This window comes from Podarcis filfolensis (genome assembly GCF_964270895.1).
Source record: "Podarcis filfolensis genome assembly, chromosome: 15".
In the NCBI taxonomy this organism is placed as follows: domain Eukaryota; kingdom Metazoa; phylum Chordata; class Lepidosauria; order Squamata; family Lacertidae; genus Podarcis; species Podarcis filfolensis.
The window spans coordinates 15,540,561-15,558,681 of NC_139618.1; the positions used below are offsets into that span (position 1 = coordinate 15,540,561).

The window sequence follows — 18,121 nt, forward strand, 5'->3', positions numbered from 1 at the left end:
TGGGCTTAGGCAGAAGTTGATGGGCAAGATGGGAGGGAAGGATAATAGAGGTTTGTGCAATGAGGTCTGGTGTGGAGAAGGAGTTGGAGGGAAGGTCTTCTCCCTCTCCCACATTCTTTCTTTAAGTACAGTGGTACCTTGGGTTGAGAACTTAATTTGTTCCGGAGGTCTCTTCTTAACCTGAAACTGTTCTTAACCTGAGGTACCACTTTAGCTAATGGGGCCTCCCACTGCCGCCACACAATTTCTGTTCTCCTCCTGAAGCAAAGTTCTTAACCCGAGGTACTATTTCTGGGTTAGCGGAGTCTGTAACTTGAAGCGTCTGTAACCTGAGGTACCACTGTATTTGTTATTTCTTTATTGCATTACACGGATCCCATCCGTAACGCGAGGTTCCACTGTACTATTCCACCATTGTTTCCTCTGAGGAGCTCAAGGTGGGATACCTGGTTCATTCCCCTCCTCACTGAATCCCCATTACAACCCTATGAGGTAGGCTAGGCCCAAGGTCCCCACCCACTGAGCTTCATGGCAAGTGGGGATTTGAACCCTGGATTCCCAGGTCCTAGTCCGACACTCTTAACCACTATACTGTGCTGGCTCTCTACATTTAAATTTATTACGCGCTTTCCCCTAACATATGCATTTTGGGTACGGCTTATTTGGCTGGAGAACTCTGTGGAAGGAGGGTGAATTTCAAAGGGAGCCTCATTTTGCGGGTTTAGTGTAGATTTCGGGAAGTGCAAACAAGGCCTGTTCGTGTTAAAATGTGGACCACAAATTGAACATGCATCTGATCCCAAAGGGAACTTGGAAGAAAAGATCGCTAGGGTGGCAGGATTTGGCCAGCACAAGGCTGGAGGATAAATTTAAGCAGGGAAGCCCTGCCCAACTCTCATCGCAGTTCAAGGGACCGATTCCAACAGGGCCAAAATCCAGCTGTGAAATCAGGTTGCAATTATGGTCATCCACAAGCGTTCAAAAGAAAGTCCTTCTTCACTCGGCACATAATTAAACTATGGAACTCTCTGCCACAGGAGACGGAGGAGGAGAGGGCTCTTCCGCTCGGGTCCTGCTTGTGGGTTTCCCATTCAGGGGATCTGTTTGGCAACTGTAAGTACAGGATGCTGGAGTAGGTGAGGCCATTGGCCTGATCCAGCAGGCTCAGATGATGATCTTACCTTCTGCCTCTTCTGCCTTCCAGAAACTAAGGAGGAGCTAGAGGAGCTCATGTCTGACATCAAGAAGACAGCCAACAAAGTGCGCTCCAAGCTAAAGAGTGAGTGTACCTGCTTGCACGGCGGCAGGATGAGGGTACGCATAGGGGCTGGTTTGGCTTCCGACCCCCATCTCTCTTGACTTGAGGCACAGTCGAGGGAAGCAGGTGGCATCGCCAGCCTTAGGTGGACATGGCAGGAGATAGAACTGCAAGGCTCTGGTGGCAAGCTTAGTGCACGTTTTGAGGCTCAAGATTTATTTGCCTGGGAAACTCGGCTTTTTTGGGGTTGGGTGGGTGTGTTTCAAGTTTCTAGTCCTCATGCTCAGAGGTGTTGTGGGGAACAGCTGTTGGAGGGGTAAAAGGGGCATCTGTGCCCTACAGAGCAAGTTGTCCTCCAAATCAGAATGGTAAAGGTAAAGGGACCCCTGACCATTAGGTCCTGTCGTGGCCGACTCTGGGGTTGCGGCGCTCATCTCGCTTTATTGGCTGAGGGAGCCGGCGTACAGGTTCTGGGTCATGTGGCCAGCATGACTAAGCTGCTTCTGGCAAACCAGAGTAGCGCACGGAAATGCCGCTTACCTTCCCGCCGGAGTGGTACCTATTTATCTACTTGCACTTTGACGTGATTTTGAACTGCTAGGTTGGCAGGAGCAGGGACCAAGCAATGGGAGCTCACCCGTTTCGGGGATTCAAACCACTGACCTTGACCGGCAAGTCCTAGGCTCTGTGGTTTAACCCACAGCGCCACCCGCGTCCCTGTATAAATCAGAATGGAGGAAGCCCCTAAAAGGGGCAGTGGAAAATGATCTGCAAGTCAAGGATGTCCTAGGAACCTCTGCCTTGTTTTTTTCAAGATTTTGAGCCCTTATGGCTTCCAAGATCCTTTTGGCTGTGCCTGGAGATCTCAGAACCAGGGCAGCTCCTCTCCCCTCCTGCTTGGAGATAACCAAAGGAAATGCAGATTTGCATCCTTTATTTGGGCTGCAGGGTTCACCTTTCATAGCCCAGATTTTTGCTTTTCCTTCTAAATTAAATGAGGTGTTCTGACTTTCCTGGGGCAGTTTTAGGGATGCTCCTAGATGGTCTTTTGCCTTCTGGGGAGCTATTTTTAACCTAGTCTGAAACGGGCATCAGGCAGGCGAGGAAGGAGAGAGAGAGAGAGTCCCATCTGTTTCTCAACCCCCGCCCCCTTTCTCTTCCTTCTCTGAAAGTCTGATCTGCTTTTCTCTCCCCCTTAGGTATTGAGCAGAGCATCGAGCAGGAGGAGGGGCTCAACAGATCGTCAGCAGATTTGAGAATAAGAAAGACACAGGTAGGTGGCCCTGTTACCCACTCACTGCCTGGTCTGTGTGTTTCTTTTAAGCCCCCGTTAAAGCCTTATAATCCAGTGGGCACCACTACGTCTTGGGGCAGTGAGTTCCATATGTTAACATCCATTGGAGTGGACTTCCAAGCTGAGGTTCGGAGCACCTGGAAATCTTACATGTCACAATACGTAGTCCATAGTCATAGAATTGTAGTGCCAGAAGGTACCACCAAGGGTTATCTAGTCCAGCCCCCTGCAATGCAGAAATCACAGCTACAGAATCCCTGGCAGATGGCCATCCAACCTCTGTTTAAAAAGCTCCAAGGAAAGAGAGTCAACAGCACTCTGAGATAGTCCTTCCTTTCTCCTCTGGTTGATTGGTTCCATTCGAGTGACCCAAAGTCTGGTGTCGTTGTGATTTGTGACAAATAATATTTTGAAATATAAAATGATGGAGCTGTATTCAATTTCTACCCAAAGATAGTCGCCATTAATTTCAGTGTGTCTGCTCTCGAGTAGAACTTGGTTGACTTACACCCCTTGGATGCTTATATTTTGATCTTCGCAGTTAAAAATAATAATAATCAGTTTTGTTACATTCCTTCTGTTTTATGGTTTGTACGACTAGACACCTCCTGAAGATTTTGTCTGCAAGCCTGGCCTTTAATGCTTTAAAAATAAAATTCTCTCTTTCCACTTCCTCCACACCACGCATAATTTATTTTTAAGAAACAGTAAAACTTCTGTCACATCCTTTCATTGAAAAACACCAGATCTTGGCATTGGATGTTTTCCTACCACTGGCAGGGGCTGATGAACGTGGCCCCCCGAAGCCTCTCCATCTGGCCCTTGGGACACTCAGTGACCCATCTCCCCCCTCTCCTCACACGCTTGAGCCAGACTGAGATGTGCCCTCAAATCTGTGATGCTGCTACTTGCTTCTGTGGACAGAGGATGGGGTGTTTTTTCGCAGCTGGAACATACAATGGAAAAATTTGCATATTTTGCTCTGCCCACTTTTGCCTTGGCCCCACCCACTGCTGATTTGGGCCTTGTTGGAACTGTGAGCTGGGTGTTAACTTGGGTGTGGTCTGTTCAAATTTCTCCTCAGTGCTGTCCTGTTAACCCAGGAATCTTTCAACCAATATTTCTGAATTCTCTTTAGGGGTTTTTTGGGGGGGGCACATTCCATTTGTGGTTCCCATTTCAACATGTTTCTGCCTCGTTCGCACTTCCGAAACAAAGCCAAAGGCAAAAATTCACCTCCCCTGTGAATTTCCTCTCCAGCCAAGCAAGGTGTACTCAAAGGGACTGCATTAGGGAAAGTGTGTACCAAATTAAAATGTGTAGAGTCAGTGTGGTGCAATGGTTAGTGTTGGATTCAGACCCAGGAGAGACCCGGGTTCAGATTCAGCCACAAAGCTCACTGGTTGCCCTGGGGGGGGCAGTCACTGCCTCTCAGCCTCACAGGGTGGTAATGGGAATTAAATGAGGAGTCTTTTTGAGTCCACAGCTCCCATAACCAACTAGATTCTTTCTGTGGCACCCCTGTGGGGCTCAGGAGCCCAGTTAAGTCACCTCTTGCCTACAGAGGTGGCAGCCTCTCACCCCTTTTCAGCCCCCTTTCCGCTTTTCCTTGGGATCCCTCTGGGCAGCTACTGCTGCGGCCCTTGGTCTCTAAGCTGCCCCCAAATAAAGGTACCTTTCAGGCAGCCCTGTTTAGGGAAGTTTATAATGACTGATGTTTTAATGTATTTTTAATCTTTTGTTGGAAGCCGCCCAGAGTGGGTGGGGTATAAATAATAATAATAATAATAATAATAATAATAATAATAATTATTATTATTATTATTATTATTATTATGACGCGGGTAGTGCTGTAGGTTAAACCACAGAGCCTAGGACTTGCCAATCAGAAGGTCGGTGGTTCGAATCCCCGCGACAGGGTGAGCTCCCGTTGTTCGGTCCCTGCTCCTGCCAACCTAGCAGTTCGAAAGCACGTCAAAGTGCAAGTAGTTAAATAGGTACCGCTCCGGCGGGAAGGTAAACAGTGTTTCCCTGCGCTGCTCTGGTTCGCCAGAAGCGGCTTAGTCATGCTGGCCACATGACCCGGAAGCTGTACGCCGGCTCCCTTGGCCAATAAAGTGAGATGAGCGCCGCAACCCGAGAGTCATCCACGACTGGACCTAATGGTCAGGGGTCCCTTTACCTTTACTACTACTACGACTACGACTACTACTACTACTACTACTACTACTACTACTACTACTACTACTTTATTTATTTATTTATTTATTTATTTATTTATTTATTTATTTATTACTTACCTCCAAGAGGCAACCTTTGCATGCAGAGCTTAAAGCCTGGGCTGCTGCAATAAACAGCTGTGCAAACCTTTGGGAGGCAGAGAAAAAAGAGGGCAATAGAGGAAGGAGGGAAAGAAAGAGGGGCAGAGGCCAGTGTTGCCCACAGCACCCTTGACCATCATTCAAGGCACCCCAGGGTGCCAAGGGTACACTGGTTGAAAACCACTGGTGTATGCCGTCCTTGAGCCCCCTGGAGAAAGAAGAGGTTGGGATATAAATTCAATAAATAAATTAAATTGATGCAACATACAAGAAGGTGTGATATTTTAGGGGAATCGCTTGCAAGAATGTGCCTGTTCGGCATATGAAAAGTGCTGACAAATTCTGTTAAAAATATTCAAAACAAGAGCTGAACTCGGGGTTGAGAAATGAGCAACTGAAATGGAGGGATTCATTCATCTCTGGTCCAGTTTCAAAGCGAAGGCTGGGTTAAGGCTGAGGGGGCGAAGCAGCTGGTTTGGGAGGTGGCTCCTGGTGACATGCCCTCCCTTCCCAGGGGGTTGGGGAGGAAGAGCCTGACTTTTCCCCTCTCCCCAGCCTTTGTGGATGCTGAAGGGCACCAACAGCTCGTCTTCACAACAAACAAAGCCAGTTCCAAGTCATCGGCGCCTCCCCGAACCTCCCCGTCACACGATGATGAGCAGCCAAGGCTGATCTCCAAAGAAACGGCGCTCTCTCTCTCTCTGTCTCTCTCTCTGACTCCCCGAAACGCAGCAGATGGGCGATGCGCCGGGGAGAGCAAGTGTGAAAATGTTTTGCTGTGCAGCCGCCTGTTCCTTAATCAGAGGCAAGGAACTGCGGTGCAGGAGCCGGGGCGGAAAGCTGGAAGCAGCGGGTGGGTGGGATGCTCTTCCGTGCTTTAGTCTTTTATTTCTCTTCTGAATTACGCAAGGGTATCGGGAGCAGAACAAGGTGGGGCCGTCTAGAGGAGCGAGGCACAACCTGGTGCCCTCCAGGTGTTGTGGGCGGGGGGCTGTAGCTCCCATCAGCCCCCCAACTGGTGGGGCCAAGGGGTCAGTGATGGTGCCAGGGCTCTGACTCCTAAGGTCAAGGGTCCGCGCCCCCCACAAAGGGGCTTCCTGGACCTGCTCTTCCTCTGCCCCATTGCAAATGCCATGAATTGCAGGATATGTTGTGTGTGAATTAGATTTTCTTAAGGAAAACCTACTTTTCTTAAGAAAACCTACTGATGGATAGTCAGTGTGGTCTAGTGGTCAGAGTGCGGGACTAGGACCTTGGGAGATCAGGGTTCGAATCCCCACTCAGCCAAGAAATTCGCTGTGGGACCTTGGGCAGCCATGCGCTCTCCGTCTAACCTACCTCATGGGTTTGTCGCGAGGATAAAACGGGGTAGAGAACTATGTATGCCACCTTGAGCTCCTTAGAGGAAATAAATGCAATAAAATAAACAGAAGTAAATCAATTGTCACAGAATCCTCTTGGTGCCGGTGTTTGAAATTCCCTAGGCACATTTTGTGCCTGGTGTGGGTCCAGTTGTGACCACGTGGAGATCTCTGGATGCCTGGCTGTCGGTGCTGCAGCGGACAGACTAACATGCTTACCGTTCTGGAAAATGATGGCAGCCATGTTTTCTCTCCCCCGACCCTCCCAGCATTCCACCTTGTCCCGGAAGTTTGTGGAAGTGATGTCAGAGTACAACGCCACCCAGTCCGACTACCGGGAGCGCTGCAAGGGCAGGATCCAAAGGCAGCTAGAAATAAGTGAGTTGCTTCCTTGCTCCCCCTTCTCTTGAGAATTGGTGCTCGTTGTTCGCTCTCTCCTTACAGGGAATCCACTACTGCCAAATGTTTCATTCCCCTATTTTCTGTGCTGTTCTCCTGACTATTCAGGCCTTGTCTTTGTCTTTAGTGGCACACACACAGGCATTATCTTATTCACTGTGTATGGGAAACGTCCTATTTTTCAGGACTACTGTGCCTTTTATTGGAAGCTTCCTGGCCAGCATGGTGACAATATTGGTTAGTTCCTGTTTCTGGAAGAGAGGCTCAAATTACTGATTTCTTCTCATTGTTTCTCTCAGTGCTTAGCAGAAAAAGTAGTATTTCACTATAAAAGAAAGATAATGAAACAACAACTTCATTTATTTATTTTATACACACACGCGTGCACACACACACACACACACACACCACTTGATTGTTTAAAAAAACCTCAAACTGGTTTACAAAAAGGTAAACCAATAAAATGGAGAAAAATTCACACTATTATTATAAAAATTCACACTATTATTTTCACTAAAATTCATACTATTATGACGATGATGATGAAGACTATTATTATTCACTGTTTATGCCCTGCCTATCTGGCTGGGCGACTCCCAAGAGAATATTAAAGCACAACAAAACATCAAACATTAAAAACTTCCCTAAACAGGGCTGCCTTTCGATGTCTTCTAAAAGTCAGATAGTTGTTTATTTCCTTGACATCTGATGGGAGGGCGTTCCACAGGGTGGGCGCCACCACCAAGAAGGCCCTCGGAGCTGAACCTCAGTGTCCGGGCTGAACGATGGGGGGGAAGGCGCTGCTTCAGGTATACTGGCCCGAGGCCATTTAAAACATACAAAAGTTAAAATATTAAAACAGATTGAAATTACCTCTAAATAAGTAGATGCCAGGAATTTTAGAGCCCCCAGCCACAGAACCATAGCTGACCAATTAAGGGGAAGTGTATCTCAATTTCAGTAAGGCTCTTGACAAAGTCCCCCAGGATATTATTGTGTAAAAGCTGGTAAAATGTGGGCTGGGGGCGGGCATGTAACTGTTAGGTGGATTCGTATTGCAGAAGGTTGTGCTAGATGACACTTGCCCCTTCCAGCTCTATGATCTCCTGATCATCAAGCCGTGCTTGCTGTGACGGATGGGAGTTGTGATCCTCCAATTTCCACAGGCATCTGGTTGGCCACTGTCGGAATTCCATTCCTCCCGTGCTGCAGATGTGTGGGATTGTTACATGTCACATGTCTGTGTTTACATTCCAGCACTGATTGTTGGAGTCTTGCGAGCGGAAAGTGAGATACGCTGTTTCTGTTCTGTACAGTCATACCTCGGGTTACAGATGCTTCAGGTTGCGTTTTTTCCAGGTTACGGACGCGCTGAAACCTGGAAGTACCGGAACGGGTTACTTCTGGGTTTCGGCGGCCGTGCATGCACAGAAGTGCTAAATTGCACTATGCGCAGAAGCGCCGATTGCAACCCTCGCATATGCAGGCGTGCCACTGCGGGTTGCGAACTTGCATCCAGCACGGATCACATTCGCAACCCGAGCATCCACTGTATAGCTATTGCTTTTGCAATAACAAGAAAGACAGAGGTATGGGCCATGTTTTCTGTTATGTTACGTTTGATTTTGTGCGCATTAAATTAGGCTTAGATGTTACACCTCAAGGCTCAGTCTGTTTGGACTCTGCTAGTCGTGAGCTCATGTCCTTGGATATGGGTCACATCAGCGTGACGGGACACCGGAGTGATGAATTCCGGGCAATGCTGTGTTGTGGGGGAGGCACCGGCCTCGGCGTTATCACCCAACATTTGGGAACAGGATGCTGGACTAGATGGGCCACTGGTAGTTCAACTCCGTATGGAGGGCACCACACTTCTGCTGTAAGGAGAAGGCGTTGCGGGAGGATTTTGGCTGACTAGGACTAAATGGGATTAAACATTTTAGGAAGATCTTGGCTATAAGAAAAGGGCTGTTTTAGGTAACACTGTGCTGTGTCTGGCACACCTTTTCAAATTCTGCTTCTAATTAATTGGAAGGAACAAACACCACCTCGGCAACACTCAAAAGCTCAGCCATTTGAACCACCCTCACCCCAGACACACCTTCCTGTGTGGAAACTTTCTTAGCAAAAATGAGGTCTGCACAGCAGTGTCTGGACTAATGAGCACAGCAACTTATTTCTGGTAGATCTTGCCCCCATGAAGCAGTTGCTGAAACTGAAGGTCCCCACCTCCCCAAGTCCCCTCCTTTCCAGGCAATCTGGGACTGCACCTGCATGAAGCCACCTACTCCTCTGCCCTCTTCACGCCTCTTCTGGTTCAGGGAGACAAGAGGGAAGGGGAGGGGGAGACACCTGTGACTCTTCATTGCCTAGTTATCTCCCGCTTGGACTACTGCAATGCGCTCTATGTGGGGCTACCTTTGAAGGTGACCTGGAAAGTACAACTAATCCAGAATGCGGCAGCTAGACTAGTGACTGGGGGCAGCCGCCGAGACCACATAACACTGGTCTTGAAAGACCTACATTGGCTCCCAGTACGTTTCCAAGCACAGTTCAAAGTGTTGGTGTTGACCTTTAAAGCCCTAAACGGCCTCGGCCCAGTATACCTGAAGGAGCGTCTCCACCCTCATCGTTCTGCCCGGACACTGAGGTCCAGTACCAAGGGCCTTCTGGCTGTTCCCTCATTGCGAGAAGCAAAGCTACAGGGAACCAGGCAGAGGGCCTTCTCGGTAGTGGCGCCTGCCCTGTGGAATGCCCTCCCACCAGATGTCAAAGAGATAAACAACTACCTGACATTCAGAAGACATCTGAAGGCAGCCCTGTTCAGGGAAGTTTTTAATGTGTGACATTTTAGTGCGTTTTTGGTCTTTGTTGGAAGCCGCCCAGAGTGGCTGGGGAAACCCAGCTCACTAAGCCTGTCAACTCTTCAGCTTCCGACACCTCCTCTTCCTAGTCTTCTCCCTCTGACCACTCATTGTTTTCCCACCGACACCCCCCTGGCTCCGAGCCTTCTTCTTTTGGGGCTCCCCAGCTGGTTCCTTCCACCATTCCTCTGCGTCCAACAGGTCTGTGACACTTGCTTTCTTTCCTGCGGTTCATGCCTTACCTGCTTGGCTTCTCAGGGCATGCTGCAGCCGGCCCCTCCGCCTGGCCTTTGGGCTTTGTGGCCAGCAAGGCATCCCTGGTGGCGGATAAGTTGTGCAGTACCTTGAGGCGACGTGCGCGCATGTGGCTTTTTTCAGGCTGCCAGTGCGAAGGGGGTGGGCATGTGAGGAGCTGGCGGGAACAGGTAAGGGGGTGGAGGTGAGATTGGGAGAGATGAGAATAGAAGGACTGAGTGGGAGAAGTTGGGAATCAGAGGAGAGCCGGTTGCCAGGAGGGAGGGAAGGCGGGCAGCCGGCTAGAGGAGATGGAGCCAATCAGCAGCCTTAGCTGGAGATGAGCTGATGGGGGGGGATCTAGGGCAGAGCACGGGGAGGGGGCAGTCTGCAATCTTCACTTTTACTTGCTGAGGCTAAAAGGAAGGTTGTGAAGATGAGCAAAAGCGCCTTTTGAAGGTAGATCCTGTAGGAACTGAGCAGAAACATTGACTAAACCTCAAGGATTGCCTCTCCCTATATAAACCAACCTGGACTCTGTGATCATAATTGCAAGAGGCCCAAAGGGTGGCAACACGAGAATGGGCAGGGGCTCCCTGTTTGTGGAATGCTGTCCCCAGAGAGGTTCGGCTAGCACCTTCATTATACATCGTTAGGCACCAGGCGAAAATGTTCCTCTTCAACCAGGCCTTTGGCTGATCAATATACTTTTAAATGTAGGACCAGGCTTGGGCGGTATTTTGTTTAGTCTTTTTGTTCTAACTATTTACAGTGGTACCTCGGGTTACATACACTTCAGGTTACAGACTCTGCTAACCCAGAAATAGTACCTTGGGTTAAGAACTTTGCTTCAGGATGAGAACAGAAACCGCGCAGCAGCGGCGGGAGGCCCCATGAGCTAAAGTGGTGCTTCAGGTTAAGAACAGTTTCAGGTTAAGAACGGGCCTCCGGAACAAATTAAGTACGTAACCAGAGGTACCACTGTATTTGTGCTTTTATCTTGTATTTTGATATCATGAACCACCCTGAGATCTTCTGATGAAGGGCGGGATATAGACTTAATAAATAAATAAAATATTAATGAAGAGAAGCATGGCCTGTCCTCAAACCCAGTGGTGTCGTGGTAAATTCAGGAGAGCAGGGTCCCTTCATGAGAGCCACAGCCATGTCCCTTCTAAGATTATAGGGCCTTCTAAGATAACAAAAATAATAATAAGTAATGGGACTGCATTGCAACAAGCACTGTGGCTCCCATATACTGCTTTTCAGCTAGCCACCATTTTCTGTGCACACCCCTGGGTGAATGGAGGGCTCCAACACCTTCTTTTGGAGTGATTTTAAGTTGTGTTAAGTTCCATAACTTGCACCCCATTCTCATTCTCATTCAGAGTTCCTAAAAATGCTTAGCTTTGGAGCATATGGAGCAAGTTCTCCTTGGTGCTCTTCCATGCGCCTTCTCCTGAGGGACCCTGGGAGCCCCTTCTATGAGGCTGCCTCCCCTTCTTTTGCCCCGTCAGCACAAAGACTGAGAAGACTTATTCTCAGTGCCTAGAAAGCTTCCCTTTTGTGTTGATTGGGCAGCTCCAGGATGCCAGAGTCTGGGACCCTGCAGAATAAATGGTAATGAGTCTTTTTGCACACACACAAAAACAGACACATACACCATGACCCCGGACCACTTAATAATAATAATAATAATAATAATAATAATAATAATAATAATAATAATTTATACCATCTGGCTGGGTTTCCCCAGCCACTCTGGGCGGCTTCCAACAGAATATTAAAATACAATAGTCTATTAAACATTAAAAAGCTTCCCTAAACAGGGCTGCCTTCAGAAAGTCTGGTATTTGTTTTTCTCTTTGACATCTGGTGGGAGGATGTTCCACAGAGTGGGTGCCACTACCGAGAAGGCCCCCTGCCTGGTTCCCTGTAACTTGGCTTCTTGCAGGGAGGGAACCGCCAGCATGTTTCTCAAACCGCAGCATGTTGGAAAGAAAGGGATGCATTGACTTCTCTGTGTCCTTTGCAGCTGGCAGAACCACCACCAGTGAGGAGCTGGAGGACATGTTGGAGAGTGGGAACCCTGCCATTTTCTCTTCTGGGGTATGTGTGCCGTCGTCGTCCGTCCCCGTCCCCCCGGCTTTGTGATCTTGCTAGTCTTTAAGTCTCAGATTTGAGGTACCAATGAAGGCTTTCTTTGTTCGGAGGGGGGGTACTTTCGAAGTGCCGCCTCTTTGACCTGGCAGAGGGCAGATCTACGCTCATGGTTTTTAACACTAAAGAAAAAGTTAAGGAATGGTCCTGAGAACCATACAGTATGACCTTTAACGTTAATAATGTGCTATTAAAATGTGACACCAGAGGGCGCTGCAGAGCAACTAGCTATCACAAACCAGGTGTTAGACTTTGTGGAAAGGAAGCGAAAGGAAACCAAATGGGTTTTTTTTCTTTTTTCTTTTTAAATAATTTTTATTAACTGGCCAATCACATCAAATTAAATCACATCACATAATTCCAAATTACAAAGCCAAATTTTTAAATTTTGTTGGGGGAACCCATACTTCAAGATCCAAAGGGGGATTAAAATCATCATCTTATTACTGCGTCCAAATCAGTCCCATTCCACATCATATCTTGTTCATATAATTTCTATTTTTTCTTTACGATCTCTTCTGTTAGTCTCTTTAAGCCGATAAGCAAAATAATAATCCTGTGTGGATTTCCGGTTCCTCCACTAAGTCCAGATGGTTTCCATATATCTCCTTCGTAGATAACACCACTCTTTCCATCATGAATTTGGCATTTGTCGCTCTTAAGTCCCACCGAGGAGTTGATCCACGATATGTAAACAACTCTATTTCTCTCTTTCTCCTCCCAGACCCAAGAGCTCCAACAATGCCTCCCAAAATGGCGACGGCATTTTTAACTGCGTCATTCCAAAACTCTTAGCTTTCCAGCTTCATCTTGAAACATTGCTTTGGTTCGAAAGTTTATCTCCACACAGCCTTAAATCCACAGCTTAAGTCCTTAGTTTCTGACTCATTAGGGGAGGGGATTCTTGTTAAATCACATAAGAAAAAGGAAGGCAGGTTTTTCCCCCTCCCCCCTCAGTCATTTGTCATACCGTATCTTGACGTATCTTCTCATATTTTATTCTTGTCTTGTTATCAGAGATCTCTTCTGTCAGCAGTCTTTACTCCCCTTTTTCCTTGAAGCATGTGCAATTTATCCCGTCCAAATTGTTTCTTTTGAAGATGCTTGCAACTAGCGGCGCGAATCAGGGACGGCGTCCAGGAGTGCCGGAATCCCACAGGAGGGCTTTGTGCCTAGTGCCCCCACCCCCACAAATTCGGGGGTGGCATAGGGCACAGCAGGCAAGGGCCGTCCCCCCCACAATCCTGGGGGGGTTAAGGAGGCTAATTACCCCCATCATAGCCTCCAAATTACCTCGTGTGGGTCGGAGAGATGTTACTGTCAGCCATCTTCCGATGCGCCACCTAGTGGCCCCCCCAAATGGGGTTTTTTCTGTCTTGATGTTTTAGAACGATATTATCGTTCTAATAACATTTAAAAGGTGAGTGTAGATCCAGCTAGTCTGTGGGCAACTATTTTGCCACAGTTGGGAGAGCACCAAGGGCGTTTGCTGAGACCTTGGCCCGAATTGCCATCCAGTACAACAGAGGCTTCTCTCTACCACTAGAGTTGCAGCCTTGCAAAACAAAACCGCAAACGTTTCTCAGATAGAAGCTGCCAGCCCAGTCGCTGAGGCAAAGCCTTGTTAGTTTTTTTCTCTCCTGCTTTTCACATGGCACTCAAGGCCGTCTAGGCAGGCCCAGGTCTCCTGCCCAGGCATGGACTGTTCCCTAATCTACTTCGTGTCAATAAAATTACTGCACCTTCAAACCATGCTGACAGGCTGCGTTAACCATCTGTGGCATGGGGGGGGGGGAATAATAAAGCCTGCTTCATCACCTAGAGTCATTTCTCAACTTGCCCCCATACCAAGTGAGTGTCAGTCCCTGAACCCTGTAAATTTTATTCAGCACCCGCCCCCCGGACTTATTCCTGGGACTTCTGCAGACATAACACAAGTACACTTCCAAACGTCACTTCCAAACCTTAAGTGCCTAGAACCACAGAAACACAGAATGGTAGAGTTGGAACCTGAGGATCATGTAGTCCAGTGTTTTCCAAATTTGGGCCGCCTGCTGTTTTTGGACTACAACTCCCATCATCCCTAGCTAGCAAAACCAGTGGTCAGGGATGATGGGAACTGTAGTACAAAAACAGCTGCAGACCCAAGTTTGGGAAACCCTGATTTAGGCCAACCCCCCCCCCCTTCCAATGCAGAAATATGCAGCTGTCCCATGCAGGGATCGAACCTGCAACCTTGGCGCCATCAGCACCACGCCCTAACCGACTGAGCTATCTGTTCTGCCTAGGAACGCCATTTCATTTCCTTTTTCCCGGAAACCGCGATTCTCAAGGAAGCGACTTCTGCGGTCTGGCAGGATCGTGAGACTCTCTCCATCCGAGTCATGCAAGACGGGGCGAGGCAGGGGGGTGGTGGAGAGAAAGATCTTGGAGATCTGGAGCCTGGGGGTCCCCGATCCCAACGGCTGCTCACACCCTGCCTTGGTTCGTCCCCAGATCATCATGGACTCCAACATCACGAAGCAGGCGCTGAACGAGATCGAGACTCGGCACAGCGAGATCATCAAGCTCGAGAACAGCATCCGGGAGTTGCACGATATGTTCATGGACATGGCCATGCTAGTGGAGAGCCAGGTAAGGGCTGATCTGGGGGGTGGGAAGGAAGGAAGGGGTGGGAAACTGCAAAGTGGACCCCTGGGACTGGCAGGTCGAGGAAGCAATGGCTGGCCCCGAGAGCTGTGTCACCTTCAGGAGCCACCTGCCAGTCATGGGCGGGGCCAGAGGCCAAAGTGGGCGGAGCAGTTTCCAGTTGCTGTGGAAACCCCAGGAGGGAAGAGCGATGCTCTTGTGCTCGGATCCTGCTTGCTGGTTTCCCACAGGCCACACTGAGAACAGGATGCAGGACTGGATGGGCCATTGGCCTGATCCAGCAGCCTCTTCCGATGTGAATCGATTCACCCTGGCCTTGGGCACCTGGTATCTGCGTGTTTAAGGACTTCCTACCCTATCCTTGTGATGTGTTTTAACTGTTTTTAACTCTGAATTTTACATTGTTTCCACCCATCCGGGGACCTGCTGGTGAAGGGAAAGAAAAGACCCGAGCTCCTGAAACCTGGGAGAGCTGCTGTCTGTCAGTGTAGATCAGGGTTTCCCAAACTTATTTTTTTTAAAAAAAATTTGATTGGCTTTTCAACAAATACAAGAACCATTAAACACTTATCCAGCAGTACAGTGGTCTCTTGGTTCTCAAACTTAATCCGTTCCGGAAGTCCGTTCCAAAACCAAAGCATTCCAAAACCAAGTCGTGCTTTCTCATAGAAAGTGATGCAAAATGGATTACTCTGTTCCAGACTTTTAAAAACAACCCTAAAACAGCAATTTAGCATGATTTTACTATCTTAACAAGACCATTGATCCATAAAATGAAAGCAGTAAGCAATGTACTCCAGTCACACAATCAATCAATCAGTAGCTGAACTGGTTCCACACAGTCACAAAAGCAAAATGAAAAGAGCCACAAAAACACAAAATAAATAGCAAAAACAGACAGACCTCAGCGTAACACTCAAAACAGAAGTGGGGCACTCAAATTGGAAGCATAACACACAAAACGGAGCACGTTTGGCTTCCGAAAAATGTTCACAAACCGGAACACTTACTTCCGGGTTTGCAGTGTTTGGTTCCAAGTTGTTTGAGTACCAAGGCGTTTGAGAACCAAGGTACCACTATACATCTAATGGTATTTGTTTTATCCATTCTCTCTAGGAAATTTTTAGGCTGCAAGCAGCTGCCCCCCACACTGCTCCCCCACCTATCTCCCCTAGAAATTTTTGGCAAAACACATGGCATAGGGTCGCAAATTTCATCTGCTCCCACCTCCCGGCTGTGAAATGCAGCCAGTGAATTGGAGCAGATCCAGTTGGGTGGGGGTTCATGGGACCCACCAATTGTTTCCAGGTGGGCCAATTACTTTGGGTATGTTGAAATGGGTTTGTGTGATCTTTTACATATGTTTGTGGGAGATGGAATTATTTTGTTGTTGTTTTCGTTTTAACTATTTACCTGTGTTTTTACCTTGTGTTTTTATCCTGTGAACCACCCTGAGATCTTGTGATGAAGGGGGGCGGATATATACATCAAATGAATAAAAATAAAATAAAATCTGAGTTAGTGGGTAGGATATTCATTTGGGGGATTAATTTAGAATGATCTTTTGTAGATACCACACAGGATCATAAAGCTGGAAGGAGCCCAAAGAGTCGTATACCTGTAGTCTGACCCCCTGCAATAAAGGAATTCTGATGGGGGGGCGGGAATTGAATAAATTGGAGGGGGATTTATTGGCTGAATAGATTTTTGTGGGGATCTGGCTACGGTGCAAATCAGTTGAGGGCTTTGTTGGATGGGTCGGAAGGGGAGTTGCTTCCCTTCCCTTCTGTGATATTAAAAAATAAATTAGCATATGTAAATCAAGGTCCGTGGGCCCCATCAGTAGCAGGCGCCTTGCAATGCAGTACCTTGAAGAGGTTTCCTCTTTGAAGTGAGAATCAGGGTTTTCTGCAACTTTAGTCCTACTCAAGAGCAGACCCACTGAATGGCATGACTAATGTCGGCCTGTTGATTTCAGTGGGTCTTCTCTGAGCAGAGCTGAGCTGATGACAACCCTCCATTCCTGGAGCTCAGTGCCTGCCCCTCCTGACCCCTCTTTCTATCCCCCCCCCCATGCTGCCGTGCACACCTGGAGAAGGGCACCCAGGCATTGGCAGGTAATGTCCCCTCCCCCCAGCTCCCTGCGCTGAGGCTGCTGCATGCCTGTGCTGTTCCTGCATGCCTGGTGTTGTGTGTCCCCTATGATGCCAGTGGGAAGCGAGGACTAGAACAGGTGGACAATCGGAACGAAACCGGATCTTGGAAGACTCAGGATAAAAGGAAGGACTTCTTCACACAGCGCTGAGTTAAACTGTGGAACTCCCTCCCGCAGGAGGCAGTAACGGCCACCAACCTAGATGGCTTTAAAAGAGGATTAGAGAAATTCATGGAGGAGGAGAGGGCCATGGCTGACTATGAGCCGTGGAGGCAGTGATGCTTCTGAAAACCACAGGAGGTGAGATGGCTCTTGTGCTTGGGTCCTCCTTGTGGGTTTCCCATTGCGGCATGTGGCTAGCCACTGTGAGAGCAGGATGCTGGACTTGTTGGCCCCTTTGACCTGATCCACCGGAACTCTTCTTCAGTCATTTCCTGCTCTGAGTAGGGCTAGGTGTGGGATACAGCCCTCTGAAACCAGAGCCCTGCTTGACGTCTCTCAATTTATCTGCATGCAGTGGAAGGCTCACTATGCTTCCTGTCCCTGCTGCGGACCAATTTGCTCTGCCCCCCCCCATGGGGAAACAGGATCAGGGGGCTAGTGGAAGCAGGGTTCAGCCTCCTTCCTCACCTGTGTCTTGGAGCAGCTTGGTACGGGCAGTATGTACTCCCTTGGGAGGGCACCCATTTCTGGTTTTGCCAGCCAAGGTGGGTCAAGAGGAGGTAAGACCTGGAAATGGGTTGTGCTGCATCTGTGTTCCTTCCTGCATGCATTTGTGGTCCTTATCCTTGCTGCCTTCCTGGTGTGCTGCTGGAACATGTGTGGTCTTTGTATCACTCACTTTGTGGAGCCTTTCCCTCCTGTCTCTTTGAATGTTTTCTGTGCAAAACCAGACTCCCTGTTGCCTGTGATTTATTATTTCTTTTTATTTATTGCATTTGCATCCTACTTTTTTTTTCCTCCATGGAGCTCAAAGTAGCAGGACATGGTTCTGCCCATTTAATCCCTGTGAGGTAGACTAGGCTAAGAGGCAATAACTGGCCCGAGGTCACCCAGTCCTAGGTCCTAGTCCAACACTCTAACCACTATACGGTTCTCAATTTAATCTGTTTCCTCCTCCTTCTCTCCTTCCTACTGGCAGGTCTGGGACTGGACGCCTTGAAATGGGAAGTGGGAGAATCTGCCCTCTTGCAAACCCCCAGTGAAGATGTTTGTGAGCAGGCAGGAGGGAAAGGGGAGCAGGCGGAGGCCCCTGCCAGTGGCTTTGTTAAAACAAGAGCAACGTATGTGCGTCCTCCGCTGCGTAGGGCGAGATGATTGACCGCATTGAATACAACGTGGAGCACTCGGTGGACTACGTGGAGAGGGCCGTCTCGGACACCAAGAAAGCAGTCAAGTACCAGAGCAAAGCCAGGCGGGTAAGTTA

At 48.5% G+C, this 18,121-nt stretch overlaps 1 protein-coding gene across 3 annotated transcripts in view; it reads left to right on the forward strand.

Annotated features, from left to right (window-relative positions):
- The window catches only part of STX1A (syntaxin 1A), a 41,733-nt gene that overhangs the window by 19,103 nt on the left and 4,509 nt on the right, over nucleotides 1-18,121 (forward strand). The window contains exons 4-10 of one of the 3 annotated variants that reach the window (XR_014542051.1): nucleotides 1,205-1,279; nucleotides 2,458-2,531; nucleotides 6,504-6,612; nucleotides 11,767-11,840; nucleotides 14,388-14,525; nucleotides 16,519-16,657; nucleotides 17,837-18,012. Coding sequence is in view for 2 of the 3 variants with exons in the window: in XM_083588204.1 (XP_083444330.1) it covers nucleotides 1,205-1,279; nucleotides 2,458-2,531; nucleotides 6,504-6,612; nucleotides 11,767-11,840; nucleotides 14,388-14,525; nucleotides 18,003-18,113 (581 nt within the window). In the remaining variant the exon portion in view is untranslated. Of the gene's footprint in view, nucleotides 1-1,204; nucleotides 1,280-2,457; nucleotides 2,532-6,503; nucleotides 6,613-11,766; nucleotides 11,841-14,387; nucleotides 14,526-16,518; nucleotides 18,114-18,121 lie in introns of those variants that run through there. The other 2 variants (XM_083588205.1, XM_083588204.1) reach the window with 2 other exon arrangements.